Source organism: Diabrotica virgifera, chromosome 7, assembly GCF_917563875.1.
Source record: "Diabrotica virgifera virgifera chromosome 7, PGI_DIABVI_V3a".
Taxonomy (NCBI): domain Eukaryota; kingdom Metazoa; phylum Arthropoda; class Insecta; order Coleoptera; family Chrysomelidae; genus Diabrotica; species Diabrotica virgifera.
Window position 1 is genome coordinate 27,314,839 of NC_065449.1, and position 19,680 is coordinate 27,334,518.

Consider the following 19,680-nt stretch of genomic DNA (forward strand, 5'->3'; position numbering starts at 1 on the left):
CAGAAATGAATCGATTCCATCCATTGCTAATTTCTAGTACAGGTCATAGGCGTCCGTTTTGGGTAGGGCAACGGTTATTTTATCGCTTAACTTTTTTGTCTTTAATTTTTAAGCATTTTTGACTCTGAATTATTTAATTGTGAGTTATTCTAGTACTAAAAGGTACTCTTAGTTTAAGTCGATAGGACACACCGTTTTCTAGAAAATTCGATTTGAAAATTTTTCGTTCCTTGAATTAAAAAAAAAAGATTAAAAAAAACTATTTAGAAAGATGAAAACTGGTACATTTATTTATATTCTAGAGATTAATCGATTTCATTAATGGCGAATTTCTAGTACCGGTCATAGGCGTCCGTTTTGGGTAGGTCAATAGTTATTTTATAGCATACCTTTATTGTCTTTAATTTTTAAGTATTTTTGACACGAGATTATTCAATTATGAGATATTCGAGTACTAAAACTTACTCTTGCTTTAAGTTGGTAAAATACATCGGTTTTTTTTTTTATTTTTTTTTAACTTTTTTTTCAAATTCCCAAAATTTTTCTAGAAAACGGTGTATCCTATCGACTTAAAGTAAGAGTACCTTTTAGTACTAGAATACCTCACAATTTAATAATCCAGTATCAAAAATGCTTAAAAGTTGAAGACAAAAAAGTTATGCAATAAAATAACCGTTGCCCTACTCAAAACGTACTACTCACGTACCCGGTACTAGAAATTCGCAATGGATGGAATCGATTCATTTTAGGAAAGTAAATAAATATACCAATTTTCGTTTTTCTAAATAGAAGCGTTCTGGAGGTATTTAAGAAAAACTAATTACATGGCGCCATCTTCAAAGAGCTCTAGCTCCCTTAGGAAGCCTTTTCGTACTAGGTGAATTGGGTTGTCATAAAATTATTTGAGGAATCTCCTGTCTTCGTTTGTCGGTAGAGTTTCTGGACACCCTGTATATCTAATCTATTTGGAGTACGAAGGGAACCATTCTTGCTGAAAATTTAATGCCTGGGCAGATGGGATGTGAATTATAAATTGTAAAATTCCCTCATCGTCCTATAGTCTCAGAATCCTTATGTCTTGCATTTTTAGAAGTCTCGGAGGGTGTAACCAGAGAAGGTTTTCCATTGTTTTTAATCTGGTGGGATATAAAATAGTATTTTAAATATCATTTTATGTGCTATTAGATTAAAAACTTAAACTTTTTTCTAGCAGATGTCGCTAGGGCAGTGGTTGGCAAAGTGCGGCTCCGAAACCGCATGTATCTCTTTGGCTCCTTAGGTGGGGCTCTGGCACAAATATCCACAAAAGCGCAATAATATTTTCATTTAAAAAACTTGGTAGAAAAAACATTTCCTACATCATGTTTTGATAAATTAGCTTTTATCAAACTTACAAACTTTAGAATTTGTCAAAAATCCTCTTGATGCTACGATAACGGAGTTGAAATTTTCTCCTTTTGAAATTGGCATTAATAGCTTTGAAATAAAATTTCTGGATTTAATAACAAGGAGATAAGGCGCTCTCTAAATTCGAATGTCTTTGTGTTGAATTGGAAATATTGGAGAAGAAAAAAATGTTCACAACACAAGTGATTTGCTTTGAATGACCTGGAGAAAGTAGACATGATCATTTTCAACGCTTGGAATAGTATTCCTGATTCTTATGATCAGCTGAAAAAGCTCGCGTTTGTTGTTCTTTTCCTTTTCGGTTCTACATATCAACATTTAAAGAAATGAATTTTGCGCCAAAAATTTTGTAAAAAATACAGTGTTGTAGGAAATAAAACCTTACAAACGAAAGAAAATAGAAGTTTCTACGATGATCAGAAACGAAGATATCGCCAAAGAACGAAAAAACGCGTTTTAATTTTTTGGGGGTTATGGATGGGGCTAGATGTTTAAAAATTTTTTTGGTCGAATACTTCTTGATGTTGAACATGTGATTTTTTTATTTTTGGAATATGGCTGGAACCATTTTTCACTATCTTAACCCGACTATAACTGGTGAAATAACGTTTCACCTTGTATACAAATAATGTTCGTTACACAAACCAATGCTATATTTCAGGAGTGACCTAACCGGTCCCTTAAAATGCCGCCAAAACGAAAGGTTTACCGCGCTTTTTCTAGTTCCAACAACTCAGTTCGCCACTAGCAATCGAGTAGAAAAGTTCGCTATCAGTCCTCAGAAAGGACAGTCGCCAGTCGCTTAATATCGCAATCTTAATGCCGCTAAAAACAACGCAAAAGTAATGTTGCCAGTGTTACTCGTAGCCTAGAACGTTCCTGTACGCAGCAAACCTTATCGTTGTAGTAATTATACAGTGAAGTGAAGTGACAGTCCAACGTCAGTGTTATCCGTACGTCAGTGTCATACGTTAGTTATACGGACATTACCATCCTAGTTTATTATCCACCATTCTTCATAAAATAAAGTTTGTTGCTTGTAAACCGCTTTTCTTTCCAGCCCATGGCTTGTGGTCCTTCGGTCTATGCTTAACTACGCCCTTTCTGAACCAATAACCTTTAGTTTTAGTGTAATAAAAGTTTGCTGAAGAAGCAGATTTGGCTCCCATTTTTTTTAAATTGATGTAATGTTCATATTTGGCTCTTTGGCTAAAAAGTTTGCCGACCACTGCGCTAGGTCATCCCTGCCATTTCGTTCGTTGCAATTCATGACTGCACGTGGAGTATTATCCTGGTTCCGTCAGAGATACGAGCATATGCATCTCCTTATGAGGGGCTAAGAAACCCCGAAACCGGTAGAGATGCTTGCTGTACTCTCCGATTGAACTAAAATATAATACGACCGCAGTTTGGGGTTGCAACGAAATTGAAAATGTTTATTCATGTTTAATTTTAAGGATATTTTATTATTTATAAACGTTTTGTTTAATTTCTAGGAAACACGTACAAAGCTCAAAGTCTGAAACTCGGTTCTCAACCGAGAGGTATGGATATACTTAAATCCGAAAACGTTATTATAACTGCCAGTGTAAATGAAATTACGGTAGCCAAAGATACCCAAAAACTTAGCACTTTAAAAGTGAATTACGAACCTTCCAGCGTTAGTTGTTCCTCGAATGGTAAGTAACATTGAAAATATGAGTATTTCTGCAGGTTTGTTATACATATTTATACTCTATGCTAATTAGCAAAATACAAGGAAAAGTTATTTACCAGCAATGCTGGAATCGAATCTTATGATTCTATAATATATTAATAATATAGGTATACAAAGTCCGCAGATAGTGTGCTACATTTTTTTATAAACAAAATGGCGCCCCCAAATCGTGTTTTTTTTTCAATTATTGCTCTGTAACTCCAAAGATTTTAAACTTTACATCAAAAACACCCAAATAAAAATTCACCGTAATTAAATTCTGCATAGAGAAATGTTTTTCCCGATTAACTTCGATGAAAATTTTCCCCGGAAAACGCGGATTTTTCCAACAAAATCTTTAATCTTCAACTAAAATTTTAGGTAAATAATTATTTATTAATAATTAAATAACTTAGTGACATAAAAGCCCTTTTGGTATAGATTATATTTCAGAAACCGATGGAAATTGAATGAATAGTTTAGCAACAATTAAATTGTTAATAATATCAATGTACAATTGTGTCCTACATTGTTCTGCTGCTTTATCACAGGCCTAAAGTTCTTCCTTAGGATTTTTCTTTTTCAAATATTAGTCTCTCTTCGTTTGCCTTTGTTATCGCCACATTTCGCTACCATACATCAGTACTGGTCGTATGACTGTTTTATACAGGGTGTCTGTGTAACTTGGAACCATATGGGAAACTTTTTTAATATGAATTTTACGAAAAAAAGTAATTCTTTATAAAGTGCTCTGCCTAGTCTAAAACCTAAGATGCAATCATCAGATATCAAATTTTGTCAACAGTATACGAGGTATGTCAAAAAATATGAATTTCGCTCAAGAGCAAACTACCTTTATATTTCAAAATATCAAAAAATTTCATTATAAAAAGTTATTTGTAATTAAAAACCATATTCAAATATGCAATAACAGCCTTCTACTTGAAAAAAAAAAAATTCTGAAATTTTCCTAAATTACCGATTCCGAACATCATTTTTATTTATTAGACATGTAATAACTCTTTTATTAATAATTTTAGGAAAAAAAGTTATTCTTCATAAAAATCTGTGCATGGTCTAAACCTCAAGATGCAACCATCAGTTATCCAAGTTTGTTAATTTTATACGAGGTGTGTCAATTTGAATTTAGAAAGAATTCTTTCTAAATTATTTAATTCATATTATTTGACACACCTCGTATAAAATTAACAAACTTGGATAACTGATGGTTGCATCTTGAGGTTTAGACCAGCGGTTCTCAATCTGTGGTACATGTACCACTGGTGGTACATTTCATTATTTGAGGTGGTACACAAAACTCAAACAGCCAAAATATCAACACCACTATTGGCACAATTATAGGTAATTAGATCACCTAGCTAGATAGGTATTTTAGTTAGGTGGTACCAAAAATAATAAAAAGTATTTGGTGGTACCTGACTCAAAAAGATTGAGAACCGCTGGTTTAGACCATGCACAGATTTTTATGAAGAATAACTTTTTTTCCTAAAATTATTAATAAAAGAGTTATTACATGTCTAATAAATAAAAATGATGTTCGGAATCGGTAATTTGGGAAAATTTCAGAATTTTCTTTTTCAAGTAGAAGGCTGTTATTGCATATTTAAATATGGTTTTTAATTACAAATAACTTTTCATAATAAATTTTTTTAATATTTTGAAATATAAAGGTAGTTTGCTCTTGAGCGAAATTCATGTTTTTTGACATACCTCGTATACTGTTGACAAAATTTGATATCTGATGATTGCATCTTAGGTTTTAGACTATGCAGAGCACTTTATAAAGAATGACTTTTTTCGTAAAATTGATATTAAAAAAGTTTCCCATATGGTTCCAAGTTACGCAGACACCCTGTATACCTTTATACCTAGTTGTATGTTTGTATGTCTTATAGCCCAATAAATGACCGTTTTGGAGTGTAATTTTCAGTGGCATCTCTGAATTGCATGAAAATGTGGATTTAGGTTCTACTTACCCTCCACTTCAAAGTTGAATTTGTGCCGTTGGATGCTTTTACTTGGGGGGTGACAGTCACCCGTCTCGGGAGGTGAAAAACGCTTGTTTAAAATAAGCCCGGAAATAGATAAATTGACAGATTATAAGCAACTTTCGTTTTATAAAGTTTTTTACGTTAGTCAATACTTTTCGAGTTATTCGCGATTGAAAATGTTGATTTTTCAATAAAAAAACTACGTTTTCAGACCGTTTTGCTCAAATAATTCAAAAAGTAAAAATTTTATGGATAAAAATATTCTTAGCAAAAGCGTAGCCTATAAAAAAATGGAAAAAATGGTGTATCAGTAAAGTCTATAAATTGAGTAAAAGCAACGTTGTAGCTCATGAAAAATACGTTATTATTCGTCTAATTCCAAAGCGAATAATTGAACGCGAAATCACCGAAAAATTAAGCACTTTTCGGGAAAACCTTATTAACATTTTTAAAGTATCTAAAAAAAAGCTTAATATGTACTTGTTTTTTACAAAAGTTTCTAGCATCAAAAATAAACGAGTTACACTGAAAAAAAAAGTTGGCCCCTTTTTTGGTAAAAAAAGTCGTGAAAACCTCCCTCTATTTAGCATCCTAAATAAAATTAATCGTTACCGCTTTACTATTTATTTTAACTGTATGTGTATTGTTTATATGATCTGTAAGTTTGATTGGCTTGAAGTGCTTATTTTTGAAAAAATTGGTTTTATAGTAAAACAAAATTTTATAAAAATTTTTAAAAAATTTCCGTTTTTTAAAATAACTTAAAAAGTATTAGTGATAAGAAAAATCTTAAAGAGTAAAAAAATGTAGGTTTTGCTATTATAAATATGCTAGTTTCATTTTGTTTTTCCGTAAGACAAAAATTGGTTAAGATATGGCTGTTCAAAATTTGCATATACTCGTGATTAGTGACCCGTTCAAGCTTTTTCAACTGTAACCCTTTCAAAAATAAGCACTTTAAACCGATGAGACTGACAGATCATATAAAAAATAGAGAAGTAAGTAAATTGTTTGTAAAGCGGTGTCGATTAATTTCTCTTGGGGAGCTAAACACGGGGAGATTTTCATGATTTTTTTACCAAAAAAAAAAAAGAGGACCAACTTTATTTTGAGCGTAACTCGCTTATTTTTAATACTAAAAATTTTTAAAAATAATTAAAATAATGCTTTTTATAAACACTTTAAAAAAAGTTTGAATGGGTTTTTCCCGAAAAGTCCTTAATTTTTCGGTGGTTTCACCTTAAAATATTCGATTTGGAATAAGACGAATAAGAACGTATTTTTCATGAGCTACAACTTTGTTTTTACTCCATTGATAGACTTTACTGATACACCATTTTTTCGGTTTTTTATAAGCTACACTTTTGTTAAGGATATTTCTTTTATCAAATATTTACTTTTTGAATTATTTGCGAAAAACCGTCTGAAAACGTAGTGTTTTTGTCGAAAAATAAACATTTTCAATCGCAAATAACTCGAAAAGTATTGAATTACATAAAAAACTCTATAGAACAAAAGTTGCTTAAAATCAGTCAGTTTATCCATTTCCGGTCTTATCTTGAACGTATGTTTTTTCACCCCCGAGAAGGGGTGACTGTCACCCCCCAAGTAAAAGCAACCAACGGCACAATTTCAACTTTGAAGCGGAGGGTAAGTAGAACCTAAATCCAAATTTTCATGCAATTCGGAGTTGCCCCTGAAAATTACACGGTATCCCCGTATTTCTCGTTCATTTGTTGGGCTGTTATTAGTTGTTTCGATTATACAGGGTGTCCAGAAAAGAATGGTCATAAATTATACCACACATTCTGGGGTCAAAAATAGTTCGATTGAACCTAACTTACCTTAGTACAAATGTGCTCACAAAAAAAGTTACAGCCCTTTGAAGTTACAAAATGAGAATCGATTTTTTTCAATGTATCGAAAACTATTAGAGATTTTTTATTGAAAATGGACATGTATAATTCTTATGTCAGGAACATCTTAAAACAAAATTATAGTGAAAATCCACCCCATAAAAAATTTATGGGGATTTTGTTCCCTTAAACCCCCCAAACTTTTGTGTACGTTCCAATTAATTCATTATTGTGGTACCATTAGTTAAACACAACGTTTTTAAAACTTTTTTGCCTCCTAGTATTTTTTCGATAAGCCAGTTTTTATTGAGATGCGGCTTATTTTTCAATATATTTACGTAAAAATTTTATGGGGGTTTTGTTCCTTTAAACCCCCCTAATGTTTGTGTACGTTCCAATTAAACTATTATTGTGGTACCATTAGTTAAACACAGTGTTTTTAAAACTTTTGTCTCTTAGTCTTTTGTTCATAAGTCACCTTTTATCGAGATGTAGCTTCTTTTTCAAAATATACCTAAAAATGTAAATTATAAATAAATTTTCAGATTATTAACAGGTCTCTATAACCGTACTTAAGGAGGGGGTATGGTTTGAAATATTTAAATTTTTTTATTATTTCAAATAAAAGTGCATACTTTCAAGAATACTCTCTGAAAATTTTAAAATAATCGGAGTAAAATTACCAGAGATACAGGGTGTTGAATATCCCTACCTTCGACTCGCTTTGCCGCGGCTTCGCGCCAGCACGCCGGAGCGTAGTGAGAAACGTTAAACAACTGTTCGCCTTCTCTTTTGTAGATTACTCCCCAATTTAAAAAACATATTCCAATGTTCATCACTTTACGATTTGGCAGACAAATAGGAAGATGAAGATGCAGTTGTCAAAACTTTAAACGCATTTTTCTCAAAACTGCTTTTTCAAATGCGGTGGACATTGTAACTGAAAAACTACTCGGCCGATCTACCTGATATTTTGCACAGATTTTCTTTAGACATTTCGTGAGGTAACAACGTCGAGATATTTTTCGTTTTGTGCTTATTTTTTGTTCAGCAATATTAAATCTGTTGGTTTTCACAAAATTTTTATCAAAAATTTCGTATTTTTGACTTTTGAGTGATACCAAAAATTCAAAAATCATTAAAAATAGAAAAACTCGACGTTGTTACCTCGTGAAACTCATAAGCTAATAAAATATTTTTGAATTTTTTGTTTCGTATAATCCAGTGATGAGTTCTGATGTCCACCGCAAAATTCATTTTTTTTGAGCTGCCTGCCAAAATTTGTCGCCAATGGCTTATTTTTCAATATTTTGGATTTAATTTTTTCTTAAATATTCTTTGAATTGTACTTAATGTGTTTATTTAATTTAAAAATAAAATAATTCTACCATAGTTTCGAAAAAAATTCACAAAAATGTGTTTGATATGTTGATTTCAAACCATACCCCCTCCTTAACCATATACAAATATGTGGTGGATTCGACAAATATTCAAAATATCTCGATAAACACTGGCTTATCGAAAAAGTAATAAGAGGCAAAAAAGTTTTAAAAATAATGTGTTTAACTAATAGTGCCACAATAATAATTTAATTGGAACGTACACAAAAGTTTGGGGGGGTTTAAGGGAACAAAACCCCCATAAAATTTGTATGGGGTGCACAAATTTTACTTAAATTTTTTTTAAGATATTGCTGTCGTAAAAATGCCACATGTCAATTTTCAATAAAAAATCTCTGAGAGTTTTCGATATATGAAAAAAAATCGATTTTCATTTTGTAACTTCAAAGGGCTGTAACTTTTTTTGTGTGCACTATTGTATATAGGTAAGTGAGGTTCAATCAACCTATTTTTGACCCCAGAAAATGTGGTATAATTTATGACTAATCTTTTCGGGACACCCTGTATAAGGTTTTGAAGGGAATAAAGATATCTCTCTTGCCGGCTTGTATCCTATTGTTCATTTTTTATGATCCGTTATTGTCTTCAGTTATTGTTTTTCCAAGATACTCAAATTATGTGACTCGCTCAAAGTTATCGTTGGTGATGTTCTGTCCGATTCTATCTCTGTTGTGGTTATTGGTGGTCTGTGGTCTCGTTCAGCCTTAATCTGGTGTTATTCTCGTTCATCCTGTGTGTGATTTTTGTTAATTACTTTAGTTATCCCACCACTCTTTTACTTTGTTCTTTCACCTTGGTTTTGTGTCCATTAATATACTAAAATCACAATAAAGATGCACTAGAAATAAACAAACCAAGACACGTAATTCATGATTCGGGAGTGCTCCTCGTAACATTCAACATGTCTTGGTTTGTTTATTTCTAGTGCATCTTTATTGTGATTTTACTATAGTTTTAGTGATCATAATCTATTGTAAAATATTTGTTAGCAATGTTAACATAAACTAGAGCAGCATTTTTAGTCTGCAATTCTCTTGAAAAGTTTTAACATGTTTTTGCATGTATTATTGTTTCTAATACTTGGTTACTTACTTACCAAAATTTCATTTACTATCCATTTTCAGGTCACATTGCTATTGGAGGAACTGTAGATAATAAAGTACACGTGTTCAAACTCGAAAATAATAATTTGGAACCAGTTACAGAGTTGACCCATCTCGGTCCTGTAATGGACGTTGCCTATTCACCGGACGACAAGTATTTAGTAGCTTGTGATGGTCATAGGAAGGTAGTACTGTATGAGACAGAAGAATATAAGGTAAAGTATTATATGCTTCTTTTCATGAGCATTTTTCAGTGCGTCACAAATGATAGAAAGAAAGGTAAGCCCGTGATAATATACATTTTAGTGACATGACATTTTAGTTAAATCTGACAGTTGTCACATTTTATTTGCAATTTGACATAAAAACAAATCAAGATACTCATGTTTATTGCATTTATAAAATGGTATTTTCTTTGATTTGTATAGTCTTATAAGTTGTACAGATTATATTCGTAGATATATTATATAATTCGTAAATATTTTTTTTCGATTATAGTGCCATCTATTGACAACCAGAATAAATGTTATAAATGTCACCGACGAAATGTAATCACCGACGTGAGTTTTTTTCTGTCACATATAATTTAATTCGTTAGAAAGAAATCGAAAAACTGTGACTCACTGAAAGATGCTCATGAGAAAAAGAATAGTTTCACCTAGTCCTAGGATATTCATGGTCATGCACGGAATGAATATTATTTCTATGTTTTATATAATCTACAGAGTCTCATGTAAAAATGCTTTGGTATCTACTATTATCCGTTTTAAGGGGAGGGTATGGTTTCAAATCAGCATTTCAAGCACATTTTGGTGATTTTTTTTAAACCATGGTGCAACTATTTTATTTTTAAATTAAATAAGCATACTAAGTACAAATTAAAGAATATTAAAAAAAAATCAAGGAAAAATATTGAAAAATAAGCCAACGGTGACAAATGTTGTTCTGAAGCTATTTCCTTGTGGCATTTGTATGATTAACTATTTATGTGGGAAATAAGCCACAATTAAATTGAACAAAATACTTTTATTAACGTTTAGACGCCCAAATCGGGGGTCGTTGTCAAAATACAAAATACTACTAAATTAAACAAAAATGTTGTTGCTAAGTGAAATATTCTTCTAATAATTTATTTAATCTGACTCATTTATATTGGCAATTCAGGCATATATTATACATTTTAAAGTAGAAGACTTTAAAATGATATTGCCAATATTTATGAGTTGCGTTCCTGATTTCATGTAATCGAATTAACTATCTTTCAGTAAAGTCGTCCCAGGAACGCAACTCATAAATATTGGCAATATCATTTTAAAGTCTTGTACTTTAAAATGTATAATATATGTCTGAATTGCCAATATAAATGAGTCAGATTAAATAAATTATTAGAAGAATATTTTACTTAGCAACAACATTTTTGTTTAATTTAGTAGTAATTTGTATTTTGACAACGACACCCGATTTGGGCGTCGAAACGTTAATAAAATTATTATTTTTTATTTAATTGAGGCTTATTTCCCATATAAATAGTTTAACGGTGACAAATTTTTACAGGCACATCCAAAAAAAATGGATTTTGCTGTGGACATCAAAACTCGTCACTGGATCATGTGTAATAAAAGATTTTGTTATTTTTAAAAATCTTTCATTTTTTGGTATCACTCTGGAAGTAAAAAAAGCTAAATTCTTGCTAAAAAAGGGTGAAAATCAACAATATTATTGTTAAACCGAATGTATTTAAAACCAATTTAAAAAATTTAAAAAACAAATACAGTGGAACCAATTTAAGTCGGCCTCCGATAACCCGGACCGATTTTCATCAGACAAACATTTCAACAATAAAAACGTAATATTGACAACCGAAACTGACTGAAATTTTTACCAAGGAATGAACAATACTGTATACAGAGTCGGTATTTTGTTATCGATGGTATGCGCATTTAATAAGAGCAACAAAGAGACATGTATTTATTATACATTTAAAACGGGTTAGAAGATGTGGGACGGTCGAACGTGGCGGAACTGGGAAGGGTCACCAAAAAATTTCGGGTCGTAGGTAATGGCTTTGTCAGACAGTGTTGCCAAAGTTGGAAATTATCGAAAGAAAATATTAAAATAGAAAAAATAATATATTTAACTTTTTGTAAACAGATATAATAAACAAATTATTTAAAAGAAAAAAACTTAAGTAAAAAAATATTGTTTTCGCCAATTTTAAAAAATGTGAAAACGTTGAATTATATTTCAACGTTAATTTTTTTATTAATTTTTTCTTTTAAATAATTTGGTTAGTACCTACACTATTTGTTAACAAAAATTAATATAATATGTTTTCTACTTTAATTATGCAAGTTTTTCTGTCCCAGAGACTTTGTAAACACAACTTTTCCGTCATAAGATCAGACAGAAGGACAAATGAGGTGTAAGAGTGAAAGCTCTTAACCCAAGGATGTTATTAAAGTGAGAAACTTGATCGCACAAGTACTATTTTAAAGTCGCCGAAATAGAACAAGCGACATATTATTCGACGCGCCGTAGCAAGATGCTTCCGGTATTAGTCAAGTCCGACAAAAAAATAGAATGACAAATGATGTGTCGAATGAGAGCTTATAACCCAAAGATGGCATTAGAAGTAAGACATTTGACCTCGGACTTCCGTTTATAGAGTTACAACCGGGAGTACGGTTTTAATGACGCCGAATTAATACAAGCAATGTATTATTTAACACGCTTTAGCAAGACGAAAACAAATGTATTGTACTATTTCGGTGATTTTAAAACAGTACTTCCGGTTGCAACTGATACCATCTTTGGGTTATAAGATCTAATTTGATACCTTGTCTTCGTATTGCTAAAGCGCATCGAATAAGATGTCGCTTGTACTATTTCGGCGGCTTTAAAACACTACTTCCAGTTTCAACTCTGCAACCGGAAGTGTGAAGTCCAATTTCTCAGCTTTAATACCATCCTTAATTCGACACCTCATACTTACTACGTACTACGTGACGTTACAACCCTTCGTGGGTTTTAGCCCACTCAACAGCATGCCTTCACTCTTCTCTGTCTTAGACAATATCTGTCCAGTTCTCCACGCCCGTAGCTTTCAGGTCTCCTGCTATATTATCTTGCTACCGGAGTTGAGTGTTTTAATAACGTAGGAGTTATATTCGATATACAGACGGACGGACAGACTTGCACAAAGCCGGAAAAATATAATGGTTTTCGTCTTGCTAAAGCGCGTCCAATAATAAGTCGTTTATAATATTTATTGGGTGACGTTAAAATAGTACTTCAAGTTTCAACTCTAAAACTGGAAGTGCAAGGTCAAATTTCTCACCTTAATAAGATCGTTGGGTAATGAACTTTCATTCGACAGCTCATTTGTCCTGTCTTATCTAATGACGGAAAAGTTGTGTTTACAAAGTCTCTGAGAGAGACAGACATGCGTAATTATCCATCAAAGTAGAAAAAAAAATAATACAGTGATGAGCGCGCTAATAACCGGCAAAATAACGCAAAAGATGGAAAACTTAATACGTTGTGAAATAAAAAGAGATGAAACTAGTAGATGTGTAAAATTATCGATAGGAACCTATAAGTTTACATTACATCAGGTACCTACATAGTTTCCCTCCTTTAGACGTCTGTGACAGAAAACATTTAGAATTTTATAAAATTCTGTCACGGTTAGATTTGTTATACTCCTCAGATATGTCTAAAGGTGCGAAACTATGTAATGTTATGTAAATTTATAGGTTCCTATCGATAATTTTACATCTCTATTAGTTTCATCTCTTTTTATTTCACAACGTATTATGCTTTCCATCTTTTGCGTTATTTTGCCGGTTCTTAATAGCGCACTCATTACTGTACCTATATTATTTTTTGTGAACAAATAAGTACATCTACTAAACAAATTATTTAAAAGAAAAATATAAGTAAAAAAATAAACGTTGAATTATAATTCAACGTTTTCACATTTTTTTTAAAATGGATGAAAACAATATTTTGTTATTTTTAAATAATTTGTTTATTATATCTGTTTACAAAAAGTTAACTATATTATTTTTTCTACTTTAATATTTTCTTTTGATAATTTCCAAATTCGGCAACGCTGTCTGACAAAGCCATACCTACAACGCGAAATTTTTTGGTGGCTCTTCCTACTTCGGCCGCCCAATATCTTCTAACCCGTTTTAAATGTATAATAAATGCATGTCTCTTTGTTGCTCTTACTAAAAGCCCATACCATCGATAAGAAAATACCGACTCTGTATAACTGTACGTAATTCACATGTACTGTGCATAATGTATTTTATGTTTTTGCAATTATAATGGAGCTTATCTCTAAGGATACCGTATTTTATTAATTTTTACTATATTCTACGGCTAACCCGGATCGGCCGCGGTCCCGATTAATCCGACTTATCATCGAAGTTCCACTGTATATCTCAACAGCGTTACCTCACGAAATGTCCAAAGAAACTCTATGCCCCAGGCTGTGGGTGAAAAATCGTGATATAATTCAGGAATTTTTGAAACCTATCAGGTGTTGTAAAGGACGATGCCAGAAATAACTTCTACTAAAATGTGACCAAAAATATTGTGAGCTTTTTTTTATTGCGATTTTCATTTGTTAAATTTGCAATTTTTAAAGATTTTTAATTTTGCAGCTTAGGATATTGATTTTAGAGAAAAACTTTTTAATAGAGAGTTATAGTAAATTAAAAAACCTACAATTTGAGCTATGGTACGTTTAATTTCGTTTATTGGTTATTGCAAAACAGCCTGCGAAAGTTCCAAAATGGTCGTTTTTTACAATTGCGTTATTTATTGTACAAATAATTTTTTTATTTTTTAAAGCTTTAAAATGAAGATCTTTCAATTCCAAACATAAAAAAAATTGTAAGGCCGGATTAACGAATTTGTTGCTTAGATATTATAAATTGTTTATCCCAAGAGGTCGAAGGCTACAACTTTTTGAAAAAAAAATCGTAGAGAGTTGGTGAAACATCCAATCTCCTTCTAAAGAGTTATATTTTCATATTCTGATGTAAATAAATGCGTAAAACATTTTTAAACCTCTAATTTTTGGGTTTGAAAATAAGGGGGCAAATTTCGTTATAAACATTTAGAGCTGAAGCGGCCCTGTACATCCTATGAGTTTTTAACTTACAGATTATTGTTGCTGAAGACGAAACGAAGATTTATAAACAAAATAAAAAATTTCTACGACCAACTGAAGCCAAGCTAAATGTTGGGTTTTAAAATAAGGTGGCAATTTCGTTAAAAACATTTAGAGCTGAAGCGGCCTTGTACATCCTATGAGTTTCTAGCTTACAGATTATTGTTGCTGAAGACGAAACAAAGATTTATAAAAAAAAATAAAAAAAATTTACAACCAACTGAAGCCGAGATAATTGTTTCTTTTTTCTTAAATCGTAGTGCCTTTATTTATAACAATTAAGAAATTATTTTACAGTCATGGACTAAAGAAAGACTTATATTATCTTAAAATAAAAATTATTATAAAATCTAGTTACATTTAATTATTAAAAATTATTTTTAATATCGGTGCTCTTGCGAGCGGCCGAATTTTGCAAATCGCCCGGCTCGCTTCAAATCCGCGCGCTCGGAAAATGTTTACGTAACTTGTATTAAATTTTGGCCGAAAACAATTTAATAATATTACCATTATAATATACAGTCTATTTACCACTGTATTTGTTTTTCTTGATAAACTTTTATATGTGCAATCTCATTTCTAAAGAAATAATATTACAAAAATGATACATATATATGAAACATATAACTATATTTTTAATTTTTTCATTGTTATATAGATATAATAATAATAATGTTACTTCTTATTATACAATATAAAACTTTTTCTTCTTGTAGTGACTATCCGTTTTGGATGTTGGCGACCATCATGGCAATTTGGCAAACCCCATTTGGAAACTGAGAACCAGGAAGGCGAAGGATTACCTTTCTAGAAAATTTACGTACGTCGTTCAACACAACAACTACAAATCTTTTTAGAGCAGCAGTACCGATTTAGTGTGCAAGTACAGATTGCCATGATGGTCGCCATCATCCAAAACGGATAGTCACAACAAGAAGAAAAAGCTTTATATTGTATAATAAGAAGTAACATTATTATTATTATATTTATATAACAATGAAAAAATTAAAAATATAGTTATATATTTCATATATATGTATCATTTTTGTAATATTATTTCTTCAGAAATGAGATTTCACATATAAAAATTTATCAAGAAAAACAAATACAGTGGTAAATAGACTGTATATTATAATGGTAATATTATTAAATTGTTTTCGGTCAAAATTTAATACAAGTTACGTAAAAATTTTCCGAGCGCGCGGATTTGAAGCGAGCCGGGCGATTTGCAAAATTCGGCCGCTGCTCGCAAAAGCACCGAATTTAAAAATAATTTTTAATAATTAAATTTAACTATATTTTATAATAATTTTTATTTTAAGATAATATAAGTCTTTCTTTAGTCAATGACTGTAAAATAATTTCTTAATTTTTGTAAATAAAGGCACTACGATTTAAGAAAAAAGAAACAATTATCTCGGCTTCAGTTGGTTGTAGAACATTTTTATTTTTATTTAAATCTTCGTTTCGTCTTCAGCAACAATAATCTGTAAGTTAGAAACTCATAGGATGTACAGGGCTGCTTCAGCTCTAAATGTTTATAACGAAATTTGCCCCCTATTTTCAGACCCAACATTTAGCTCGGCTTCAGTTGGTCGTAGAAATTTTTTATTTTTTTATTAATCTTCGTTTCGTCTTCAGAAACAATAATATGTAAGTTAAAAACTCATAGGATGTACAGGGCCGCTTCAGCTCTAAATGTTTATAACGAAATTTGCCCCCTTATTTTCAAACCGAAAAATTAGAGGTTTAAAAATATTTTACGCATTTATTTACATCAGACTATGAAAATATAACTCTTTAGAAGGAGATTGGATGTTTCAGCAACTCTCTACGATTTTTTTTGAAGTTATACTTCTTTACCGGCGATAGAGGGTGATTTTTTTATATGTTAAAACCTATCAGCCCGGCGCATGCGCATTATAACTTTGTTCTGATTGGATGTTCAAATGACATGTCAAAAATTATCCGATATGGCAGCTGTGGTTTGGAGGTAAAGGTAAACAAATGTATAATATATTAGTTTTATTGTTGTGAGGACAGAAACAAAAAAGTTTATAATATTGTAGTGACTTTTAAATAGTTTTTAAAAGCAACAGGTACGTAATAATTTAATGTATCATGGGTATAAACCTACCTATTTGATCTGCCAAAATACATAGTATGTAATACTTTTATTTATATAATTTGATTACCATCAAAATTTCTATCAATATTCACCTAATATATTGTTTTTTTACTCTATGCTTTGTCGTATTTTTTCAATTCTAAATCATTTCAATTCAAAATTAAAATAATTTGATCAATTTTCAAAATATCAAAATATCACAAGTTTAATCCGTTTAGTTAGTCGATCTTCGTAAATAATGACACATAGTGTCCGTGGCTAAGCGGAGAAGGCGAATGAATTCCAATACGAGAAGGCGAATGAATTCCAATACCAACCGCTCTTATCAGCGCTGGTTCGAGTCCCAATAGAAACTTTCTTTTTTGTTTTTTTTTTTAATACATTTTATGATTGTAAGTATATTTATTATATAATTGTATTTTCAGAAAATACGTATTAGTTAAAAAAATTTTCGACAATTAATGTTCAGACATCATTTGTGGCTTGTTTAATGTGTTTGTGTGTGTTTTATTCTTTTATTATTTTAATTTTTGGCTGGCACTGTTCTAATAAAAATGTTTGAGAAGTAGTAAGTATAAATGAGTTTAATATTTAAACAAAATATAAATAAAAAGTATATTAATTTCGTTTAAATCATATAATAGAAGTATAACTTCTTACGTGCGTACAAAGTACACACACATTCTTTTTTTTTTCAAAAAGTTATAGCCTTCGACATTTGACCTCTTGGGATAAACAATTTATAATATCTAAGCAACAAATTCGTTAATCCGGCCTTACAATTTTTTTTTGTTTGGAATTGAAAGATCTTCATTTTAAAGCTGTAAAAAATAAAAAAAATTATTTGTACAATAAATAACGCAATTGTAAAAAACGGCCATTTTGGACTTTTCGCAGGCTGTTTTGCAATAACCAATAAACGAAATTAAACTTACCATAGCTCAAGTTGTAGGTTTTTTAATTTACTACAACTTTCTATAAAAAAGTTTTTCTCTAGAATCAATATCCTAAGCTGCAAAATTAAAAATCTTTAAAAATTGCAAATTTAACAAATGAAAATCGCAATAAAACAAAAAGCTCACAATATTTTTGGTCCCATTTTAGTAGAAGTTATTGCTGGCATCGTCCTTTACAACACCTAATAGGTTTCAAAAATTCCTGAATTATATCCTGAAATCGACCTATTTTTCACCCACAGCCTGGAGTACTATGCAAAATTTCAGGTGGATCGGGCAAGTAGTTTTTGTGTTACGATATCCACCGCTTTTGAAAGAGCAGTTTTGAGAACGACGCTTTTAAAGTTTTGACAGCTTTATTTTCAATATATTTTTGTCTGTCAAATCGTAAAGTGATGCACACCGGAATATATCTTTTGAATCGCGGAGTAATCTACAAAAGAGAAGGGGAACTAACAGCTGTTGAACATTTCTCACTACGCTCAAGCGTACTGGCGCGAAACCGCGGCAAAGCGAGTCGAAGGTAGGGATGTTCAACATGCTGTCTCTCTGGTAATTTTACTCCGATCAATCTAAAATTTTCAGAGAGTATTCTTGTAGTAATGCATTGTCATTTACAATAATAAAAAATTTGAAAATTTCAAACCATACCCCTTCCCCTTAGAGGAAGAAAAAACAAAATTGCAAAGTACTCTGGGCTAATTAGCAAAATACAAGGAAAAGTTATTTACCAGCAATTTTATTGCTGGAATCGAATCTTATTATTGTATGTATTAATAATATAGGTATGCAAAGTCCGCAGATAGTGTGCTACTTTTTTTATAAACAAAATGGCGCCCGAAAATCGTGTTTTTTTCAATTTTTGCTCTATAACTCCAAAGATTTTAACTTTACACCAAAAATACTCAAATCAAAATTCACCGCAATTAAATTCTGCATAGAGATGTGTTTTTTCGATTTACTTCGACGAAAACTTTCCCCGGAAAAAGCTGGTTTTTCCAACAAAATCTTTAATTTTCAACTAAACTTTTAGATAAGTAATTGTTAATCAATAATTAAATAACTTGGCAATGTAAAAGCCCTTTTCGTATAGATTATAATTCCAGAAGCCGATGGAAATTGAATGATGAACAGTTTAGCAACAATTGAATTGTTAATTAAAAATTTACGGTCACTATAATAACGACAATAATTATGATGCATAAGAATAACTATGATTTTTTCATAAAAAGACACTATACCTATCTAATGTACTTTACAGAATTGAAATTGGACTATTTAAGCGGCCTAGGGAATATTTTAAAATTATAAACAATTTTTTGGCTTATAAACAAATAGAATATCTCGGGAAATTTTAAACTAAATTAAATTGTGAAAACGATATTCGAAAAGCAGCGGCAGGACGCTTCTTTTAAAAGAAAAAACGTTTAATTATGACCAGTGGTTCCTGAGATACAACCGGTCAAAGTTGACCAGAATTTACGGTAAATATATAAACAATAGGATCATAATTTTCAAACCATCACCTTTTTATTTTTGTCCTCTTTCTCCACACCAATTTTCATATTTTTAAAATACTCATAATATATATTATTATAATAAAAACTATCGATAATACGTGTGAAAATTGACAAAAATAGCAAAATTCCAATCAAAAATTAAGTTGGAGAAAATGTAACCCTCAAAGTTCAAAATCGGTATACGTTAAAAAAATGCATCTTCTCGGCTTCCCATGGAGCAATTTCCTTCATTATTTTTTTGTTCCCTAATAACTCGAGTAGAGCCGTCGAACTAACGTATTATTAAATGTCAAACTTGCTTTTGTTTTGTTATAATAGATTAATTTATTTATAAGAACAGAAAACTACATATTTTTTTCCAGTTGTAGGCTTTTTTTAGATAAACTTACTACAAGTATACCTTTTAAAGTTAAAAAC

General features: G+C 31.0%; 1 protein-coding gene across 1 annotated transcript in view; it reads left to right on the forward strand.

Moving 5' to 3' along the window:
• LOC114329345 (actin-interacting protein 1) overlaps positions 1–19,680 on the forward strand; it is a 49,363-nt gene that overhangs the window by 19,881 nt on the left and 9,802 nt on the right. The window contains exons 8-9 of the mRNA XM_028278405.2: positions 2,904–3,086; positions 9,496–9,689. Of these exons, the coding sequence (XP_028134206.2) occupies positions 2,904–3,086; positions 9,496–9,689 (377 nt within the window). The remainder of the gene's footprint in view (positions 1–2,903; positions 3,087–9,495; positions 9,690–19,680) is intronic.